This window comes from Nothobranchius furzeri, chromosome 3 (assembly GCF_043380555.1).
Source record: "Nothobranchius furzeri strain GRZ-AD chromosome 3, NfurGRZ-RIMD1, whole genome shotgun sequence".
Classification (NCBI taxonomy): Eukaryota; Metazoa; Chordata; class Actinopteri; order Cyprinodontiformes; family Nothobranchiidae; genus Nothobranchius; species Nothobranchius furzeri.
In genome coordinates this window covers 76395720-76418713 of record NC_091743.1, presented here as the reverse complement: position 1 = coordinate 76418713, position 22994 = coordinate 76395720, and the positions used below count along the sequence as shown (strand labels likewise).

General features: G+C 40.1%; 1 protein-coding gene across 4 annotated transcripts in view; it reads left to right on the top strand.

The window, feature by feature from the left end:
• Positions 1–22543, top strand: part of ephb2b (eph receptor B2b) — a 168672-nt gene extending 146129 nt beyond the window's left edge. Inside the window, exons 8-16 of one of the 4 annotated variants that reach the window (XM_054732884.2) lie at positions 656–764; positions 2424–2488; positions 5058–5171; positions 5302–5549; positions 11329–11544; positions 11871–12020; positions 13827–14020; positions 14806–14961; positions 16377–22543. In XM_054732884.2, the coding sequence (XP_054588859.1) occupies positions 656–764; positions 2424–2488; positions 5058–5171; positions 5302–5549; positions 11329–11544; positions 11871–12020; positions 13827–14020; positions 14806–14961; positions 16377–16485 (1361 nt within the window). In that variant the 3' untranslated portion in view covers positions 16486–22543. Of the gene's footprint in view, positions 1–655; positions 765–2420; positions 2489–5048; positions 5172–5301; positions 5550–11328; positions 11545–11870; positions 12021–13826; positions 14021–14805; positions 14962–16376 lie in introns of all 4 variants that reach the window. The other 3 variants (XM_054732876.2, XM_054732879.2, XM_054732871.2) reach the window with 3 other exon arrangements.
• Positions 22544–22994: the final 451 nt, after the last annotated feature.

The window sequence follows — 22994 nt, the reverse complement described above, 5'->3', positions numbered from 1 at the left end:
ATAGTTTGGAAAACACACAAGCATAAAGAAAAAGGTTGAAAAATTATCCAAACGCTGTTGCCTCACTTTGAAAAATAAAGAATTTCACTAAAAATTGAGATTATTTTAAAATTACATCTATTAAAATACCCCAAAGATATAATTGTGTTGCAATTTCAGCTAAATTATTATATGTTTGCAATAATTTACTAGCAAAGACAGAGAACTATAGTATAAACAAACTGAAGTAATGTAATCTGGTGTATTTATACTCTAACTGGACACATTTTGATGAGTTGCTTGTCTTTTGTGGTGTTCAGTACAGGAATCTCGCTCTTTCTGCTCCATTTAGTAGCTTCTTTCTCATTCTTGGCTGTCTGATCAGTCTGGGTCTCGTCCAAACACACTCTCTCTCCTTACTTCACACACTCTCTGACAGATAATTTGCCCATATCTGTAGCATCTGAGCACATTTGATGTGGTTTGTAAAATGTCGGAGGCAGCAAGTCAAGATGCCAAGATGTTCGCTGGTTTACTCGGCCGTATGTGTGTCTGTCACCCATTGCAGTGGCTCAGATGCCTTCCCATATGTTACAGCTTATGACTGCGTGGCTGTGTGTGTGCGTGTGTGTGTGTGCATGGCGTAATGTTTATCTGGTTGTTGTGTGTCTTATAGAGGAATACAACACAAGCATTCAGGAGAAACTGCCTCTCATCATTGGCTCAGCAGCAGCTGGGCTGGTGTTCCTCGTTGCTGTGGTTGTAATCATCATCGTTTGCAACCGGTGAGTCAGTCTTGTGCCATCAGTCCAACTCCAGCAAATAAAAGCCTGTAAACTAGGTAGGAAAGTAGCCTTTATTCGTTGTAGTTTTGTTGCTGTTAGGTGGAATTGCATGTAGAGTACTGGCCCATGAATTTCATTTGAACAGATAATTTTTCTGTTTTGCTTCAGAAAGAATAATTTCTGATGAATTTCAATGATTTTCTCTAGAAAAAAAAGACAAAAAGTAAACATAAAAGTTGAAAGTGTTAGAAGGTTTGCAGTGCAGCTCCGTTCGAGTACATTGAATTTCCTAATTTAACAAAAACACACTTTAAAAGACCTAAACTATCCAGTGAGTCTTAATGTACACACCAAGAAAAAAATCACTTGTTTGTCTCTTTTGTGTGATTTTTTATGATAATATAAATATAGTAAAAATTATAATAAAATAAATTTAGACTTCAACAATCATATTTTTTATAGTTTTAAATTATTTTAATAGTTTCTTTTATTTTCTATATAAATTTTCCTGTGCTTCAATAATATAGGAAAGAAAATTAGCTAGTTTATTTTTATATTTATGTATTTATTAAATGTTTATTTATTTATTAAATTTAATTTTTAGTGATGTTTTTTATTAAATGTTTTTAATTAATAAAATGTTATTTTTATTAAATTATTTTCATTTGTATTTTTTTTTTTTTTTGCAGTAGGGTTAGGGTTAGGTTTACTGTAGATGGAAGCTGTTAAAAACATCAGCGTCTACCAAATAAAACTAGTTTTCTCAGAGAAGGAATCACTTTATTTACACGTTAAATACGACACTTTCCTTTAGGACATTAGCCAGAATAGGAAAGTGGAAGAGGTCATGGTTAATTCTTAGCGCCTCTCTGAGCCTCAGCTCGGATCAACAGAGACAAATTCAGATTGAGGTGTGTCTACAATTCTTTTATAGCAGTTCTTCAAAACATATTTTATTAACATTTGCACAATTTCTATTCATTAAGCTTTCACTCCAACATAATATTTTTATTTACGTAGGTTCTTTTCATTAGAAATTAGCTGCAGCATTTCATCCACGACTTGACACAAATTTTATCCCAAAATAAAATGTGAATTTCATGGTAATAAAATAGCGTTAGCTTGAACTGCCATGGTTGTTTTAAGACACTGCTGTTGGCCCTAACCCTAACCAGTTCATCATCACTAGGAGGGTTTTTGGTCACATCCTTTCCACAGAATGGCGCTCCAAAAGGTCCTTGCAGCTGTGGATTCTGTAATAATTAGAAAACAAAGAATTTAAGGTTGAGCCTGTCATATTCAGATCTACCAATACAAAAATCAATGCTTGGGCTTATTCCCTCAGTCTCTTTGTCAGTACAGTAGACCAGAAACATTTGCTCCCAGTTTAAGCTGAGACAGAAAAATGTTTTCATTCCTAACCAAACCAAACAAATCATGCAGCGACCCAACTGGTGTACGTTGCAAATAAAGATGAACATATGTGTTACATGATTCCTGGCTGGATGCCTTTTTGTTTCTAGCAATAAAAAAAAAAAGGTGCGATCGTAACGGATCTGTCCTCAGCAAATTAACACCTGGAGGTGTTTGATTTGTGCGCTTCCCCCTCCCTCCTCCTCTTTGAACCGGAGCTAGAGTTCTTTGTCTTCTCCCCAGGAGGCGTGGCTTTGAGCGTGGTGATTCAGAATATACAGACAAACTGCAGCACTACACCAGTGGCCACAGTGAGTAATCAACATCTTCTCACTCTCATCCAAGGTTTTTTTTTTCTTCAGCGAAAGACAAACCTGTATCCATGACTACCCATTACACAGTCATCCCCTCACACAGCTTCCCTCAAACAGCTGTCTCCATGGCGACCACCTTGCTCTCTGCTGTCCTTGGCTATGGCCCCGCACAGCAGCGCTTTACTTCAGTGGACTGCGCTTTATCCTTCGTTTTTATTCTATTCTGTTCATTCAGAGTGGAGTTTCAACAAATATTAGTTTTGACAAAAACATTTTATTTAGTTTTAGTCTTTTGACAAAAACTCCTTTTAATTTGAGCCCCAATTTAGTCGATTAAAATATATGTTTATGTACTTTTTCTTCTGATGCAATAATTTTTAATGTCTAAAGGAAATGTTAACCACACCTACTTGACACAGTAAAGAAATATGAAAAATTAACATTTCACACTTTGGATCAATAAAACTTTACATTTATAATTGTTTTAATAACAGTAATTAATAGAAAATACCAACATGCACACTGACAGTTTGAAACTGAGCCTCTCAGTATTATTAAAGTCAACAAATGTGTATCATGTGCAGTAATATTTGCAAACATGACAGGAGTCATACCAACATTAAAAGGTGTTATTTAAAAAATGCGAGGAGGTAAACTAACGATAAGAAATGTTTTCACGTGTATTTATTAGTTTTCCCTGCACTAATTTACCAAAGTGAGCTGCCTGAATGTTTTTCCTCACAAAAACACCGTTAGAACGCTGATAACATCGGCCACAGCAGCGCCACAAAGGTTCGGTTCGCCTTCAGCAATCCATCCACCTCCCCCACCAACGCCCGCTGCTACCACTGTAACACTTTTAAAAACAGGGGAAACCCCAGAGGTGTTCTCACCAAGCAAACACTTTTCAGATGGTCACATCTGGTGATTTTCCACCTAGCCGACGACGTTTTCTCCTTTTAGACATAGTTTGTTCAACTGTTACTAGCACAGACATTTATAAAGGATGTCTGTGGTCACCAGTAGCAAGCTTATTCAGATAGTGGCGACCTCTGGACTCTGATTGGTTCTTTTGTCATCTAATCCTGTCTGTTCTGTTTGCTGATTGGTTCTTTTCGGCTGTTCTCCCATCAGTTCCGTTTTCTGATCGGATTTTCGTTAGTTACTTTTTGTTGTCTTTTATTCGTTGCAGAAAATTTAAATCAATAATCGTCATAATTTAGTCTTTAATAGAATTTCAACTTTATGTTAATGTTTTGTTTATATTTGCAAAAATTCCTTCATCACGAGAAAAAAAAATTGAACGCTGGTTTCAACCACCTGAACATTAATTTTCAATGGAGCATTGTGGAAAAACCCAATGATTATCTTTGATTCATCTACAGTTTATAAAGACTGACAAATTCCCACCATTAGATTTTACAGTTAACTCGTCCCATTGTGTTTGAAGCAGGTCAGTATTCACGCAGGTCATTAGGAAGCTAATGCTCAGCAGGCATTTGCTATTGTCAAAATATTCTAAAGTGCCTGTGAAGGAATGGAGCTGCTCCATTACTGTGTCCCGTCACGATGTAGATGGAGTACCAGAGTAAGGCTGGTATCTGACTTTTTGTACTATCCAAATATATAAGCCCACTTTTATTCCCTTTGTCCAACAAATCTTTATTTCCTGTGTCCGTGCATCTTTCCCAGTGAAACCCAGCCGTGCTGTGACGGGTGTGCCGGGGAATAGCCGGGTGTTTCACAGCTATTATCAGAAGCCGGTGTGTCTTGCATGTATCCTGTCCCCACACCAGTCGCTGTTAAGGCTTTTGCCCTTGTTTATGGTGTGTTTTGCCATTAAAAGGAAGGTGGTCTTTGGATCGTGCTTCAGCTTTAGTAGTGGGCAGGGGGGGTTGCCTGTAAGATCTATTCCATCTGTTCCTCTGCAGCTCGGTTTCACACTGTACTCTGCCAGGTTTTGAGGTTGTATGCATGATTTTTCTGCTCTGCAGCAGGCCAGGCATGAGTTTACTATCCGTTCGGATAGCCGCAGGCCTGATGTGGAAGTACGGGCAGCATAATCGGCTTTAAAACTCAGGACACTTAAGTCCCTGAACACTTAAAGGCCACCTTAAGCCAATTTACCTGGCATCTTGGCTTAAGACAGGCAATTTATTTCAAGAAGTGGAGCTGAGCAATGCTAATATAGGACCCAGGCTTCTCTCCTGAGTGTTAACGGCTCTATGGCTCACTGGAGATGATGTATATATTAGCCCACTACATCATAGATAAGAGGGGCGGGGGTGCCGTGTCCTTGCTGACTGAACAACTACACACAGTAGTCATGAGGTACTTGTCATAGCCACCATTTATAATTACACCACCCCCTCCATTTTCCAACCTTCATTACTTTTATGTCGTTCAAAAAAACATATGATAATTGCACAGAAGAGCGGAAACGGGAAGGTGAGTGAATTATTACTGTGTCTCGCTGCGTTTGACTGTCCGGCCCACAGGACTGTTAGCATGACTACAACAATTAAATATTATAGTCGCTCCTTTCCTGTCTTACAAGTGTCTCCAGGAATGAAGATCTACATTGATCCGTTCACATATGAGGACCCAAATGAGGCTGTGAGGGAGTTCGCCAAGGAGATCGACATATCCTGCGTGAAGATTGAGCAGGTCATCGGCGCAGGTAATGGAGGTATCTACTGGAACGTGGGTGGAATGCAGCAAGCAGATTCTTAAGGAGATGCAGGAAAGGTGGATGACTCGAAGCAAATTCACACAGGATTGTTTTTATTTTTCTGTTACTTCTCAAACAGGAGAGTTTGGGGAAGTGTGCAGTGGGAACCTAAAGCTTCCGGGGAAACGGGAGATGTTCGTGGCCATAAAAACTCTGAAGTCGGGCTACACTGAAAAACAAAGGCGGGACTTCCTGAGTGAGGCAAGCATCATGGGCCAGTTTGACCATCCTAACGTCATTCATCTGGAAGGTGTGGTCACCAAGAGCAGTCCTGTGATGATCATCACCGAGTTCATGGAGAACGGATCTCTCGATACCTTCCTCAGGGTAAGAAGTCTGGTTATAACATTATGTGTGTTTGTTTGTGCTGACAATAATGTGGTAATTAAAAGTGAACATGCTGCTTGGAGGCTTGGAGGTCTCCATGAAGAGAAAACAATGTGATGATCTCAGTTTAATAAATCAATCAAGAATTGTTCTAAAACTGTGTGCTTCACTACGCACTTACTCACACTAACCGACAGTTACTCCTGCTATGAATAGAGTAAATATTTTTGTTGTTTAAAATGTGCCGTTATTACCGTTTATTCCGGACTATAAGTTGCACTTTTTTTCATAGTCTGGCCGGTCCTGCTACTTATACTCCAGAGCAACTTATATACCAATTTATGTAGGCTATACCGCGCTGCTGCAGGCCGTCTCCGGACAAGGAATGAGCTCCCCTGCCCTGCTGGGAATAAAAAACACAGCCATCACCTGCTGGAGCATGTTGCGCGCCGTTGCGCACTGGATCCGGCCCAGGTCTCAGCTCCTCTGCCCCGCTATCACCTGCTGCAGCCTGTGGCGCGCTGCTGCGGGCGACTCCGACCCAGGAATGATCTCCCCTGTGCCGCTGGGAGGGTTTCAAACACCGCCATCCTCTGCTGGAGACCGTGGCGTGCTGCTGCGCCCGCGTTGCTTATTCTGTTATTGTTACCGGTACTTGTCTTGCAATGTGAAATGCTTGGTCTCAGATTTTGTAAGAAAAATAATAAAATTTCCCCCCAAAATGCGACCTATAGTCCAGTGCGACTTATATACGATTTTTTGTTCTTCATTATACATTTTGTGGCTGGTGCCACTTATACTCCGGAGTGACTTATAGTCCGGAAAATACAGTAGTATTTATTTATTTTATTCTTTTGCTGTTGCTACAGCTCACAGAGGAAACTTTAATTAACCAGAACTGCTGGAAGGAAGTGTACCACCAGCAGTTCTTAAATAAGTGAAAAGTAATACTTTGAAAGTGAAATGAAAGAGTATAAGAAAACCATAATTAGAACTTTTAAAGTTGCTGTTTTTGCAGTTTGTGAGGAAGAGCCTTTTATCTCTACGTCTGAATAAAACATTTAAAATGCAGTATGCTCTGGTTAGTCAGGAGATTCTCAAAAGATGCTTGCAAACATGTTTACATATAACTTTACATAACTACTCGTAAGCAAGTCACCCCCTACCAGAGAATTACTCAACTCCCACTTCCTGTTTGAAAAATGCAACAAATACTGTTGCCTAGCAGACCGAGGGCGGAGCCGCTAACAAATACACACACACAGGCTCACAACGACATTGTGACATCATATGGTATCAGCTAACGTTCTAGGGTACCTCTTAGCCAATAGCGATGGCAGATTTAAATTCAAATGCAGTGCAGAGTTTTTACCTGACAACGGCACTACACTGACAGTTTTAGGCAGAAATTTGTAACAAAAATGCACTTAAGTGCAAAACTATTGACTACACGTGTCTGCAGCACGATTAGACACGCAGAAATAAAGTGTATTTGGGGGTGACTTGCTCTTTAACTTCACAAGTCAAGTGGTTTTTAAGTCAGAGGAGCTGTAATCTGATATCTGTTTACTCTGAAAGCCTAAATATCTTGTCTAATGACTCAGTTTTAATTAGACTGGTTGTCTTTTATAATATTCTTTCATGCAAAACTATTGACTAATCAGAAATCGGGGTGTTTTATCTGCCATTTCTGCTAAATTAGCTTTATATTCAGTCTTTATCTTGCAGCTGATTTTCCGGCACTGGTCAACTCAGTGATCTTGTACTGATCCAAGTTCAGTTGGAGGTTTCTTCCTGTTAAAAGGGAGTTTTCCTCTCCACTGTCTCTACATGCTTGCATGAGGATTGTTGTAAAGACACAACAAGTCAGTGACTCAATGCAGCCGGCTGGGTTTCCTTAGCTAACAAACTTTGGAATAATGAACTGAACTCAATACACTGATGAGTCGGTTCAATTGGATTGTTTAAAGGGCTTTGAGATGACTCTTGCTGTAGTTTAATCTATATAAATAGAGTGAATTGAATTGAATGGTCGTAGCAGTGAGAAACATTACTGTCGGTACGAGACATAAAGTGTCAGAAAAACATCACAATCCATGAATGAGTAAAAATAAACAATTAAATAAAATTATTAGTCTAATAATTTCAAGTTTTTAAGTACTCTAGGAGCTGACTGTGTGAAACACACATTTACTATAACAAGAACATTTTTCAGACCTGCCCAAAACCTTTGTGGTTTATATATATATGTAATTAAAATCACATCCGATTATTTATTGTACATTAATTTAGCTTTTTTCTCCTGTGTGAGGTTATTTTGCAATATTCTAATAATTTACAGTATTATATGTTAATTATTGTTTTTAAATTAATAAATCAAAAACACTTGCCTACCATTTTTACATAAGAACTGTGTTTTTATTTCAAACTTTACAGCAACGTTAACCAAATGTCCCTCAATTAAAAGTTTAGAATTGTTTTATTCATTCCTTAGAAATTTTATTCATGGATAAAATTATTGTTTCTTTTTTAGTTGTTATTGTATCAAGAGTTTGATAAAGCTTCACTGCGAATGAATTAAACTGAATAGTTGTTGAAGGATAAACAAGTTTAATGTCACTTGTGGGAACATGTTCAGTTCTTTTTTATTTCAAACATATACATTCACAGTCCTTACAACTTATCCTTCCAAAAATGTATTTCCAACATGCAAACTTAACTCTAGTTAAAGATGGGAACAGTTTTAACTCAGCTCAATACAAACACGTCCTTCTAATCAGTCATATCAGAAACAAGTTTCAACCAAAGACAACTATGTGGTTGCTTTAAACATGCAAAAGTCAGGTTATGTTTCTTTTTGCATCTCCATTGTCTTTACAACAAATTTAATAACGATAATAATAATGATAACAATAATAATAATTATCATTATTATTAACAACAAAACGAAGCTAAAAAACTAATAAACTCATGTACCTGACCATTTCAATGCTTCAGGATTTTTAAAAATCACGTTAAGTATTTTTTTATGTGTTCGTAATATTGGGCAGTGACATTATACCTAATATTATTTTGCATATTATGCCTAACAAGGACACATTTTTGCACTGTGTGAAAATGTTGTCGGATTGTATTTATTTGTAAACACATTTTAAAAACAACTAACGCCAAAATTCTGTGCATAAAATAATAAGCAAATAACAAATAACCATAAAAATAAGAAAATCTAAATAAACTACATGAAAAAGTTGAGCTTTAGGATCTTCACGTACCTTATCATCTCTGCTCTAAATCATCTAAACCAAATGAAAGAATCACATTTGATCAAGCTGCTATTTGGGAATCCAACCATCTTATTTAATCATAACCCTGTTTGGTTTAGTAGTGCTTCTCACTGTGACTGTAATACTTTATACTGATGGTAGGATAAACTAGAGAACAAAACCTAATAACTTCACTGTATCCAGCTGCCTGAAACAAGGTCTCCATGTTTTAATTGATTCCCAACAGTATACCTTCTCTAGTCGTCCATGACCAGATCAAAGACATCCTGGAGAGGCTGACATAAAAGCTCCTGTCAGCACACTGCCGAAGCTGGGCTCAGAGCCTCGATTTGCATTCTGCCTCCGACCTCAGAGACGCTGAGCATCAGTTCTTTCTGGAACGTGACCCTGTGGTGTAGTGTGGACAGTACAAGTTCGCTAAACATATTTGACAACAAATAGTTTTTTGGAAAACAACATTGAACCTTTGTCGTGCCCCAAGGTGACAGTTTGACAACTTCCGCTGACAGTGTCAGTGCTCCAGAACAGTGTTTGTATCTCTGGTTCTGTTGGTGGTTGGTAGTTTATAGCGGTTCCTGCAGTGCACTGAGCCGCCCACTGAAGTATTGGCTTAACAGCTGGAGAAGAAATTTCTGGGTTCATGATATCTGGAACCGACTGTAACCTTAGAAAATAAAGAGCGAACGTCAGGTGGGGATCTTACGTATCTCACATTAGACCTTCACTTACAGCAGCTACGCTTCCGTCGGAAACCCTGACCTGAAAGGGATAGAAGGAGTTTGTCCAATTAAAGAAAATGCAAACACTGCGCTCAGATTAGGTGCCAATGAATTTTTTGTGAGACCGTTGCATGAATAATGCATTCTGTTTAATTGCTGTGATGCACGAGGATGGGCAGCTTGGCGTCAGGAAGAAGCATCCACTCGGGTAATGAGCAGCAAAGCGTTTGAAAGAGAAATAGGCTGGAGGAATTTGGCCATGCTCCGGGTCTTTCTTGCCTATTCTGCTTGTTTCCTCTCTTAGTCCTTCTGTCTGTCCACACTCATTCCTGCAGAATCCTCTGTTTTCCCTGGCGTCGTGGTGGGTGGTGGCGAGAATGCAGGTGTGCCCAGTTGGAGGCACAGCTGCAGCACAGCTCCAGACATTAGCTGAGCATGGGGTAAAGCCATCACTAAACGGAAAGGGGGACAGCTGTACGCAGACTGCCAGACCCAGCTTAGTCCCGCCTCGTCCCACCGAGGCCAGCTGAGCTCAATTAAAACCTGTTGGCACCCAGAAGGCCTGGGTAGAGTTTAACTTACCTTACTAGAAAGTCTTACTTTAACCAAATATTTACTTTTTCATTCTGTTTTCACATTAAAGGGGTTTTCTTTAAAATGCGTCCATTAAATCTAAAAACATATTTCACTTCAGAAAATTACAGCATTCATACAAAGTAATTTCCTCCACAAAATCTTTATGTGAAGTATTGCTGTAGCCCTCTCAGCAAGTTGCCCTATTTTCCTGTTGTATGTCTTGATTTTGAGGTGGTTGTGATGGGGAAAAAAGCTTTTATCAAAAGGTCAAGTCAAGCTGTTGCAAGGTTATTATTAAACAAGACAACCTGACTAACAGCCATAAAAACCGACATATGGCAGGCAGTTTAGTACTTAAAGGCAGCCCCTGGTGAGAATCAAGCATTTGACCTTGTTAACATGTCCATATGGTGTTTTTATATGCAAGAATAAATATCCTGAGTAAAATAAGCTCCTAGCATCACAGCTGAGCGGTTCTACCTTGGAACAGTGATGCCATTTTAAAAAGCTGATTGAAACAGCAAGAGTTTAATACATAACACACCTTAGGAGCAAATACAGGCTGGGAAATTCACAGCATAGTGTTGCATAGTGTGTAACTGAATACAATGGATGCCGATATTACCAGCCCACATGTCTTCGGCCAATATTTGCGTTAAAATGTAATATTGTAAATTGTCTGTAGCAGTTTTTAATATTTAATTGATGCAACTTTTACAAACCATGCACATATAAAACATTCAGCTCTTCAGCTAATTCTCTCACTCAAAATGCCCAAAGATGACAGATCTGAGGTGTAATGTTTGAAATGTCTTCTTATTTTTATATATATATATTTTTTTGCACAACTGACCTAACCTAAATTGAAGTAGTTGTCCTGTTTTCCACAGATATTGTTTAAAATTTAAGTTAGCATTATAGAAGAAATGTGATTCATTACCATAAACTTACCAAATTTTTTGAGTGGGGGGACCCCCCCGCATAGATTGATATCAGTTTATATCAGTATTGGAACTAAGAGTTGGGCTATATCAGATATCAGTTTAAAAGAACACAGGAAACACCTTACCGCAGATACTGCCACCTACAGGTCACAATCACTCTTTTAATAAATGCTGTCAATTCAACCCAAGTTTAAACATTTTTTCCTGATGCTCAACATCTTCATGTTGTTTTCATAAAACTCTATTTGTTTTACAGCAAAACGACGGTCAGTTCACCGTCATCCAGCTCGTTGGAATGCTGCGTGGCATCGCTTCAGGCATGAAGTACCTTGCCGACATGAATTATGTACACCGTGACCTCGCTGCTCGAAACATCCTGGTTAACAGCAACCTCGTCTGCAAAGTATCAGACTTTGGACTCTCGCGCTTTCTGGAGGACGATACATCAGATCCTACGTACACTAGCGCTCTGGTATGTAACATCTAAGACTGACATACATGCTAAGCGCTCTAGAGAATGAGTCTTTTGGTCTTGCCTAAAGGTTTGTGGGTTATTTTAGGAGTCAAATGGAAGACTGACAGACATACTACATTGAATCCCAGTTTTGTTTCCCCTCACTGATTCTCATTTTCTTTCTTTAGCCCAAATCTTTCTCCCAAGGGTTTTGTTATACACACCTCCCAGTTTGGATTACCATCAGTATTGTTTCTGTGAACAGTGTTCCTCTCTGAAGCCAGGACTCTGTCTTGGTCAGATTTCGGCCTCACCTTCTTTGTTTGTTCCCTTTGTGTTCACAGGGAGGTAAGATCCCTATCCGATGGACTGCACCTGAAGCAATCCAGTACAGGAAGTTCACCTCAGCTAGTGATGTATGGAGCTACGGGATTGTCATGTGGGAAGTCATGTCGTACGGAGAGAGGCCTTACTGGGACATGACCAACCAAGACGTGTGTACTCAACACGCATATCATCATTTCTGTTAGCCAAGATGACACTCTCAAACATTATTCTCTAATCCTCACTACACACACACACACACACACACACACACACACACACACACACACACACACACACACACACACACACACACACACACACACACACACACACACACACACACACACACACACACACACACACACACACACACACATTTCTGTCTCACTGTGTTTCATTATAGCGTCAAAATCCTCAGAGAAAAATGCTGTCACTGATATCTGCTTCCCCTTAGCAAAACACATGGGTTTTGTAAAAAAAAGATTCCCCGTACACACACCACAGAAGCATAATCAGATAATTTGAAAGCACAGTAGTGCTCAGTGGACAATCTCTGCTCTTGACTAGAGTCTCCATTTTCCATCTCCCTCTGGGTAGTGAAGGAGGGAGCAAATTATGGGGGGGAGAGAGATAATGAAAATAGTTTCAAATTGAAAGTGAGAACACTAATGTGCTAAGAGGGACTGAGGACCTCAACGGTTATCATATTAGCAGCTCTAGATAGTGTTTCTGCTCCATCGGGGTCCTTGTTTGGAGGTTTTGTGAATAAGATTAATCTAAGTCTGAATGGAGTTTCTTTAATGGCCCTGATAATGAGCTGGGGATTGCATGGCATCTTCACAAGTGTCCTTGAGGTTGTTCCTCTCTGTTAACTGTGCATCACCTCTGTGTACATAAGTCAGATATATCTGTAGGTTGGTTTTCTGGAGGGAAAACTTTAATTAAATGGAAAAGGTCACACATCGGGCCGTTTTATATGGCCAGTTAGGCTAAAGCGATTACACTTCTCCCGTCAAGTCGGAGATGGAAAGACTCAACTGATGCATCAATGCAAGGGCTCTGCTGCAGGTCTGTAGACTGTGACAGAAGCACGCCCAGTTTCCTAACTGTCCATTGAAATCTATGTAGAACGCAAGCCTGTGATTGGTCAGGACGCCACTTCATTTAAATCTATCATCTGCCAGACTTCTTGCAGCAGACAGGAATCACATTGAAGAACGCCTCACAGAAGAGGTCTGATGGTTCATGAGAATTTGTACAACCTTCACTAAAGGAGTACAAAGATGTGCAGAAGTCTTATTTGGTGGAAGGACATTACGGAGATGAGGGTTTAGAGGTGGAGAATGAGGGACAAACATGTCCATGTTAAAGGTCAGCTTTACCCATATTTTTAATACAAGTGCAGTGGTCTTTAGTTGGAATGACTGTCTTTCTCTGGGAAAAAAAGGTTTAGTGCGTCTGAGGACGTAGAAGACAAAGTGGCAAACACGGCAGGATTTATTTCATGATATTTGGACATCTCGCCTCTGATTGGCTAACACCACTGACTCTGCATTTCTCTCTACAAATAACACAAGCCTGAAGGAGTTCCATCATGTATTGGAGTTGCTAATGCTAACAATTAGCTGCTACTAGTCAAGATGCGCCTTGGCTGTCGCGAGCCAAGTTGAGAGAGTCCATGGATGCTAAGTGACAGTGTGACGTAGATTTGTCAGGCTTTTCTGAGCCGAGCGATTTTCTGTCCATTCTCCATCAGAAGCTAATGGAGGATAAGGGGTAGGAGACAATTTTCATGTTCAGACTGCATGAAAAACTCAGTTAACCACCCTAACCCACATACATAAACCTTAACCGTACTGTATCTCCTTTAAACGTTTTTATGTTTGAAATAAATGTCATAAAAGCTAAACATGTTTGAACTTTAAGTCTTCTCTTTCTAAAGCATCTGAATGAGCTCTGCGTCTCTCCCTCAGGTCATCAACGCCATAGAGCAGGACTACCGGCTGCCTCCACCCATGGACTGTCCCAGTGCGTTGCATCAGCTGATGCTGGACTGCTGGCAGAAAGACCGCAACAACCGGCCCAAGTACAGCCAGATAGTCAACAACCTCGACAAGATGATCCGCAACCCCAACACATTAAAAGCTATGACTCCTTTATCTTCAGGGTGAGCAAAAAGCAGCTTGTTGTTCCAATTTGGATTATGTTCTCTGGTGCTTTTGTCCTTTTTTTCCTCCAGTTTGAACTCACTGTGTGGTATTTGCATATGTGTTTCATCTATACTCTGTAGACATCCCACACGACAAGCTTTTCATTTCTAGCATCACTTTATACGGAAACAAATACCATCCTTAGGAGTTTTTGTCAGCACGAAGGCTTTCCACTGTTAACGCACAATCCAAGCTCGCTGCGACAGTGTCATCCATGGCACGTCTCACGTTTGCCAGAAAGAGGCTTTCTTGTCCTCCTGGCGCCGAGCGGTTCTGTAAATTAAAGCCTTTTGGTTTGATATATCCAATCCTTCCCACGAATTGCTTCAGGCGAATTCTGGGTTTGAGCAGTTTTCAAAACAAAACGCTTTCAAGCATTTGTGCTCTGGGTGTTAGCTTGCTCCAAAAGCCAGCGTTTGCTGATTTCCATTATCCCCGTCTGTACTTTCATTTGTGGCAGAGCGCAGGACCATGGGCCAGATTTTCCACAGACACTGAGTGGATACACTGGCTCCCTGAAGACTATCACCTCATTTGGAAAATACAGTTTACGAGGAATCAGTTTGGAAAATATATTTTTTCATGGATTAGGCTTGTGGGATTTTCAAAGTTCTTTCTGGCATTTAGAAAATGTAACATAATAATTCATGTTTGAATCACACACAGGTGGTCCAAACTGGCTATGATGTTAGACCATCAATTACGCATGAATATTCTAAACGTCTCCTTCTTGTCTCCTCAGTGTCCATCTCCCTCTTTTGGACCGCAGCATTCCAGACTTCTCCACCTTCAGCAGTGTGGACGAGTGGCTGGATGCCATCAAGATGGGCCAGTACAAAGAAAACTTTGCCAATTCAAACTTCTCCACATTTGATGTGGTGTCTCAGATGACCATGGAGTAAGTGCTAACGATGCCTTACGTCTAAGTCTGATAACTATTCTAGGGAGTCTTTTCTGACTCTGACCGAGTCCAGAACCATAGCAGAATCAGGACTTTGTCTGTTAAAAACTCTGGATGTAATTTTCAGATGATAATGTTGTCGGTGGGAGGCTGAACAGTCGGACCATTAGTGGAAAGCGGGGTTTATCTTCTGTCGTGTGTTTTAAAAGGCTTCTCTGTGACCTCAGCTAAAAGTTTCAGCAGAAACAGCAGAGGAAGTACAACAGAACTAATAAAAAATTCACTTTTAGAAAGTAAAAACCTAAATCAACATCCCTCAGTGAATAACAGCCAGAGCCAGAGATCTGCACACGGATATTTTTGGTACAAAGTATTTTGCTAAATATATTCCAACAAGTGGAAATCCACTCACATGGAGAGGTTATTGTTTTATTGGTTCAAAGTTTCCTGATGCAGTTTCTTTTACATACAATGTAAAACCACATGTGTGAGCCAAAAGGGAGAAGAGACAAATAAAGTAAAGGGAAAATTCTAAATGTCAAGAAAAATGTCAAAATACAGTTTCCAAATGTAGCTACTTTAAAAATAGCCCAAGGAGTTGAACACCACTTAGCTTTTCAACCAGGTTATTATTATTAATATTATATATTATATATTATTTGTATTATTATTATTATTATTGTTGTTGTTGTTGTTATTCTTATAATAATAATAATTATTACTATTCTTATTATTATTATTACTGAGGGTCTTAAACTGGGTAAACTTGAGCTTCTGTCTTTACTTCCCTTAGAGCGTCCAAAGACAAACTCAAATAGTATCATCCCAATAACACACACACACACACACACACACACACACACACACACACACACACACACATTTCATAAAACATTTTTTTGAAATCTAAAGTTATTCATTCAAACATGATACTACATGGACCACATGCCCACGTGTCGGTGATAGCTTAGTTTTTTATGACTTTTAATCTCGTGAGAGCAACTTTATTCTCACTCTGACACAAAACATCTCCGTTTCATGACCCTCGTGTGGTTTTATATAGTCTGGGTTGCTGCTTTGAGCCTAAAAGCTTCAGTCACAGAAAAATATTGACTGTCAAACGTTGTGTTTGATTAATGAAACTATTCTGGCGTCTGAAACGTCCCAACACAAGTCAGAGAGAACGGAGCGCCTGCAGGTTTTGACTGTCAGAAATTTTCATCGAGTGCCAATGCTGTCGTCTGTTGTCGTATTGCGTTGTGTTTCTGACTGAAACGTATCCAGCTGTCTTCCTCGCAGACACGCACATCGATAGGCATGAATATAGACAGACAGATGGGTTGAGAGTGAGAATTGAGAATGTTTCTAACCTGCGGTAACATTAGCTTGACATCTGTTTCTGTGCTCCGCAGTGACATCCTGGGGGTCGGTGTGACTTTAGCAGGCCATCAAAAGAAGATCCTGAACAGCGTCCAGATGATGCGGGCACAGTTGAACCAGATCCAGTCAGTGGAGGTTTGACCCTCCAGAGAGGAGCAGAGGGGGGAAAGGCTTTTTGGAAGACACGGCTCTGGATGCGGTGGACGGAGTGGATGTTTGGCTTTTTTCCTTTCTTTTTTCTTTTGAGTGGCAATGTGTCTGGTTTTCCCACCAGGCTTCCATCGAGCCCCCGTTCCTACTCTTCTCATCTTCTCCCCTCACCCTGACTCAGATCAGCTGTGGCGAGCGGCGACAACATGAGTCGGAGTGACGAAGAGTCCGGGCGGGACCCCAGCCCCGCCCACCTTTAGATCCAGAATAATGGGAGGTTAGACGTGACCAGCAACCCAATTCTCAATTTTCCACCAACTTTTATTTGTTTTTCAGCATTTATTCAACTTTTTTGTTTTGTTTTGTTGGTTATGAGGATTTTGTAAAGATTTTTTAAAGAAGAGAGAAAAACTGATAAGAAAAAAATGAGTTTATCTAAATTTATAAATAAATATAAGGTTGAACACTAGATGAACTGAGTAGGGAAGCTACCCTTTAAAAGGGCAACAGAAGAAGAAGAAGAAGGAAGGGTTGGGGAGAAAATCCTCAGCAAGTTGTGAATATTATTTTTATTTTTCGGACATTGTGTGGAAACACAGAAGTCTCTGTGGCCTTCTGTAGGACTAACTGGGGGAACTGGGAACTTGGCGAGCACGTCCCACTGGCTCCACTGGTGTTATTATAATAGAAACAAAAATAAAGGATGGAATGGGACAACCTGTGGCCACAATCAATCAGATGGACAATTCATGCAGTGAAATCGGCTCTGAAGAAAAAAAAATAACATTTTTTTTCTCACTGCAAGAAATTTTCTTTATTGTTGAAATTTTGTGATGAAGATTCCTTCCTACCATGCTTCCTTACACTGAAGACTAGGACTTTGATTTGATTTTGTTTCTTTCACAGTGAAATATTCAGTCTGGCCCATAGAAGTCTTTCCCGTGGCCCTGTAGACACGATCCTGTACTGTACATATCAGATGCACTTGACCTGCCACACAGCGATGACTCAGAGACGGTTGTTCTGTTCGCTTGGTTCAGGAGCAGAACCGACTACATGGAAGATTTACGAAGGTGTCACCTTTAGCTGAGTTTGTTGTTTTTCTTTAGTGTGTGAGGAAAATTTTGTGTAAAAAAAAAAGACAAATGAAACAAAAACAGCAAACAGACACCCGCAGAGATTTTTACAGAATAAAAAACATGCAGTTTACTACATCCACCTCTACGTGCACTAGAGGCAACTCATTACAGTATCCTCCCTCGTACTTTTCTATTCAGCCTGTCTGTGCACACTTGCACATGTTGCATACAGGCACAAAGCAGCAGTTGCTCCCGAAGTGTCAGAACTGATGTTTGATGGCATGCCGAGAGAGTGGTTAGTGACACAAAGCTTTGATTTGCTGCAGTGACTCAAATTCTTTTTGCTGATAGCGTGGATTTGAAACACATGCGTTATAAACTCAGTCTTCTTCCAGTTTTCCCTTAGAAAACCATATTTATGTTTGTTTCTACACCACAACGATGGTCTTTACATTCACACATACAGTAATCATGCGGTCAACCTGCACTCAGTGTTTGTGTGTTTATTATAGACATGTTTGTATGGATGTTATTCAATTGTTATTATTTTCAAAGTTTCTTTCTGCACTGGTCTGATTTCCAGTGGCGTGTCCAGAAATTTTTGTAGGGGTGGCCAGGTGGGGCTGGTGAAAATTGTGGGGTGGCACACCCAATTCGTCCTTTATTTGTTTAAATGAAAAATCAATATGCATCTAACACATTTACCTTGCTGGCGGTGGTCGGTGGAACCGGTGGCGCCGGCGTTGGTCAGCCTCGCCTCCGTCAGCGAGTCCCAGGGCAGCTGTGGTTACAATGTAGTTCATCACCTCTAGTGTGTGAATGTGTGTGAATGACTGGTTATGTTGTAATGCGCCTTGGGAGGTAGTAGGATCCTAGAGGTCGCTCTACAAATACAGGTTATTTACCTTTTTTTTACCTTAAATTTTATAAACAAACATTTCAGGAAAAATACATAATTTCAAAACAGATTTATTGATTCAAATTTATTCTTTCAGATCTTTAGAAATGTTTATTTTGCCTATTGATGTCCCAACAAATTCATCCACAAAAACTATTGAGATTGACTTTTGTTTTTGAATATTGTGAGTAGGGTTGTCACGGTATGAAAATTTAACCTCACGGTTATTGTGACCAAAATTATCACGGTTTTCGGTATTATCGCGGTATTTTTTAAACGGTGTTTTATATGTTCAGAAAGCATTGATAGTCCTGTTCTACACAAACTGAAATAGTTCTGAAAAGGTTTAACAGTGTTTATTAAACCTAAAATAACACAAAGCCTTAGCAAAAGTGCAACTTTTCACAAGTAAAGGAACAAATAGCTTATTTTTCTGGAACTTGTTACAGTAGTCTGTGCAGGTTTAAATTATACAAATCCAAACATTCAAAACATAAACAATATGTAAACAAATCAAAGAAACACCACTTGTTTTCTCATATACTTGTTTTCTTCATTATCAAAATGAAAATCTAAAACTCCAGTCCACACTTGACTTGAGCGCTGTACAAGTCAACCTTAAAAAATATGTATTTAAAATAAATAGCCACTTTAAACAAATTACTAAAATAACTACTACACTATGTAATCAAATCCAAATGTTCAAGTATAAATGGCATTGAATAAGTAAACAAATCAATGACAAGGAACTAATTGTATATTTCTCTTCATCATCAACAAATAAGATGCTTCATCCAGCAACAGGGTGTCCGTGACACGGTTTAAATGCTGGCAGAGGACGCTGCGGCTGCAGTATATAGTGACTCGTTGCATTCTCCCTCAGCCAAAAGTCCTCACGTCATGCATTTAAGCTAAAATGCTAATGTTAACTTACCTTGCACTGGCTGTAGAGACGTGGGTGATGGTCACGCAGATGTGCCATTAGATTCGAAGTGTTGCTGCCTTTTGCAGACACTTGTTTCCTGCACGTTCTGCAGACGGGATAGCAGTCTTCTATTAACTGTCCCTCAGCATTTTTCAGAAATCCCAAATATGCCCATACTTCCGATTTAGTCTTCTTTGAGGGCTGATGGATGTCCTGGGCACTGCCGTCTCCTCCTTCGGCCATTATTTCAGCTTCAAAGTTTTGGTGCCGTTGCAAATTAAAAAGTGCGTGTGCGCGCCGCGGGAACTTCAGCTGAAGCGACGGTGGCTGGTAAGGGTCATCGCGCCGAAACCGCGGCCACGGTAAACCCACCGAGATAATATAGTTTTTTAAAAACTGGACGGTTATTTTTATTGTCAACTTTTTTACCGGGGTTTACCGCTATACCGGTTACCATGACAACCCTAATTGTGAGCCTCAGCGAAATATTTAAATTCTGATTTATTTGCTTAATAATTATAAATGTTTCTACTGGCTTTAAATTAATGTTTTGATTATAGTAGATGCATTTATAGTTTGCTTGAACATGCATATGATTTAGTAAAGAGGGAGGATGTCTTTCCTGGGGGTTCATTGGGGTGGCCAGGCACCCCCCAGCCACCTCATGGGGTGCCACTGCTGATTTCAGCCAACTTTCTGGATCTTCCATCATTAATTTGAATTTATTTTTGAAAGAAAATTGAAGTTGGTGCACCAAATCATGTAGATAAACATGTTGTAACAGGTTTCATTCTCTGTTCTCTCTTTGCTTGTGAGCGCTTCTGTCTCACGAGTACAGAGCTGTCAGTTTGTGTCGTCTCCAGTAACCCGTTGTGAGCCTCGTCGGTAGAAAACGTGGAGTCTAGCACTGCCTAGCTATTCTCCAGAGACAGTGAGTCAGGCGAGGTTTTATGCACACATCCAACAAATAATAGTCAGCAATGCAGAAATCCCCACTTGGCTCCGCGCTGAGACCTGACAGTCAGACATGGACGCCCAGCTGTGAGCCATCGGTCTGATGTGTCTGGTCACAGCGGGACGGCTGCACCCAGATCACAGCCGTTGGGTCCAGGCACCTATTCATCTCAGTCCTCCTGATAACACACATTCCTGTCGACCACCTGTCAGATGCTTCCTCTGGTCTCCTCGCAGTCGGCTTTCACCAGTTGTCCGGTTTCGTCTCGGCGCGTTTAAAAGCCCCAACAGCAGGACAGCGGTGTCTCGTCTTCTCCCGACGCTCCCGCCGCCGAGATTCCTCCAGGCTAGATAATGCTTCCATGTTGGCTTAAACCAAATTCCCCAAATCTCTCCCTTTATCACACCCAGCTGTCGATACACCAAGTCTTTTTTTCTCTGCAATTACCTGCTTGATCATTTCCATCTTCGGTGTGACACTTCCCAACCGAAATCTCCATTTTTATCCGGTCCCTGGTGGAGAATCATGAGCCGTTCAGCCAAATTAGGAAATTATGCTATGGCTTGCCACCGATGTTTTGGTTTTTACCGACCTTTACCTCATCTTCCCCTTCCATTTCTCCATTGCTAACAGCTCATCTCTTGTCTCTGAAGGCAGTATGTCTTCCCGTGGAACAGGAAATACTTTGCTGTCAAGAAAAGCACTTAATGTGTGAGGAATTAATCTCAAGTATGCACAAGGCTGGTGAGGTGTTTCTCTGCTCCGGGGCCATTACGGCTCATTCCGATGCTTGTCCATGGATGCTGCCAGGACTTTGAGTTATTAATCAAGCAATTATCCTTGACATTTACTTTGAGGAATTACCTTCAACAGGGTGTAGGAGCTGAGCATGGCTGAAATGTATTTTATCTTTTGCTGCAAAGCAAATACGTTTGGTCATTTGTTTGGTCTCCGTGAGCTCTAATGGAGTATTAAATAGTTTAGAAGGGTTATTTTTAGCATTGGATGATTCGCAGCTGCACAGGAGAGAGTTACTGTTGCAGTCCAGGTCTGAAACATGACACATGGACCTTTATTAGTCATTTAAACTAAAGATGCATTCATTATTATTTCAGTCCTAACTGAAAAAGACTGAAGATTTCATTTCAGGGTCAAATTGTTGTCCCGTACAGTTGGACATGTCTGAAGTTCGTGTCTGATGGGAGGTAAATAATTAGTAAATATAATTAGAGGATGCACTGGCGTGCTTTGTTTAATCTGCTCTCCAATTCCCTTTAAAGCAGTTTTTCCTGCTGCAAACCTTCCACAAACCGTATTCTTCTAAAGTTTAACAGTTCCAAAGTTAAACAAAAATCTACAATTTGTCCCCTGCAGAGAAAAAAGAACACATTGTGATGCCATTGGTGGTTTTACACACTTGCCAATTGCATATTTTAGTGACACAACATGTTACTTTCTCCTGTTGCATCTGTGTTCCATCTATTCACCTCCCCAACCTCCCACCCCCCCTATAGTGTGCCAATTTCTGAGAGGACAGAAGGAAACGGTTAAGCCTCGGTGCTACAGTTGCATGATGGTTTGCATACATACAAACTCTGCCAGGCGATGTCCACTGGGCTGCATCTGAACACCACCTAACTACATCAGGGTCAGAGCAAGACGTCTGTCTCCTGTTGCAGTGGATGGAAAATGGCTCCTGTTGAACAGCTGCAGCAGGAAGCACCAGGGCACCCTCTACTGACAGATCTTTGGTCTTGTTGAGTCTGAACACTGCAGCAGGCAGACCTCCAGTGTTTTGGAGACTGCAGCAAGCTGCTGATGGACAAATACTGGCTGCTGGTGCTAAGAGCAAGTACTTTTCCCTCACTTGGATAAACATTCATGCCACTACAGTGTCCTGTTCTCTTGAGTGATTGTGTGTTCCCCTCCGTTGCCTCCACCCTCCACAGCTCTGGGTTAGGACAGTCGGTGTTCCTCTGCTCTGCTAAAGCCCACTCGATAGGCCAGTGCCGGTTCAGACCACTGTGACTGATGTGGGAGATCCTGTATTTCTGTATAAATGTACATTGACTGTATCCCTGTGAATGATGTAACAATTTCATTATTTGTAATATTGTCGTTTTTATTTTCTAAAAATGGAAAACCCAACTTGACTCTCCTCAATAAAAAAAGCAGATCTGTTATAAAAACAACTATGATGTGTAGTTATTATTATTATTATTATTATTAGTAGTAGTAGTAGTAGTAGTAGTAGTATTAGTATTAGTATTATTGTATTATTATTATTATATATTAAAGCCATAATGATAATAAATTAGGAAAAGGGAAATATTTTGCATCATTTTGAATCAAAATACATATTTGGATGTGTGTGTATATATATATATATATATATATATATATATATATATATATATATATATGTATATATATATGTATATATATATATATATATATATATAGGTATACACACACACACACACACACACACACACTAATTTGACATTAAACATGCAACAATCTCAAGTTATAGCTTAGGTTAATTTTAAAATCTGACATTTTAGTGTTTTATTTTTCATGTAACTTTTATTTTTGAGGAGAAGAAACACAAAGCTGTCTCCCCTCGATGCAAAGAGGACCAGA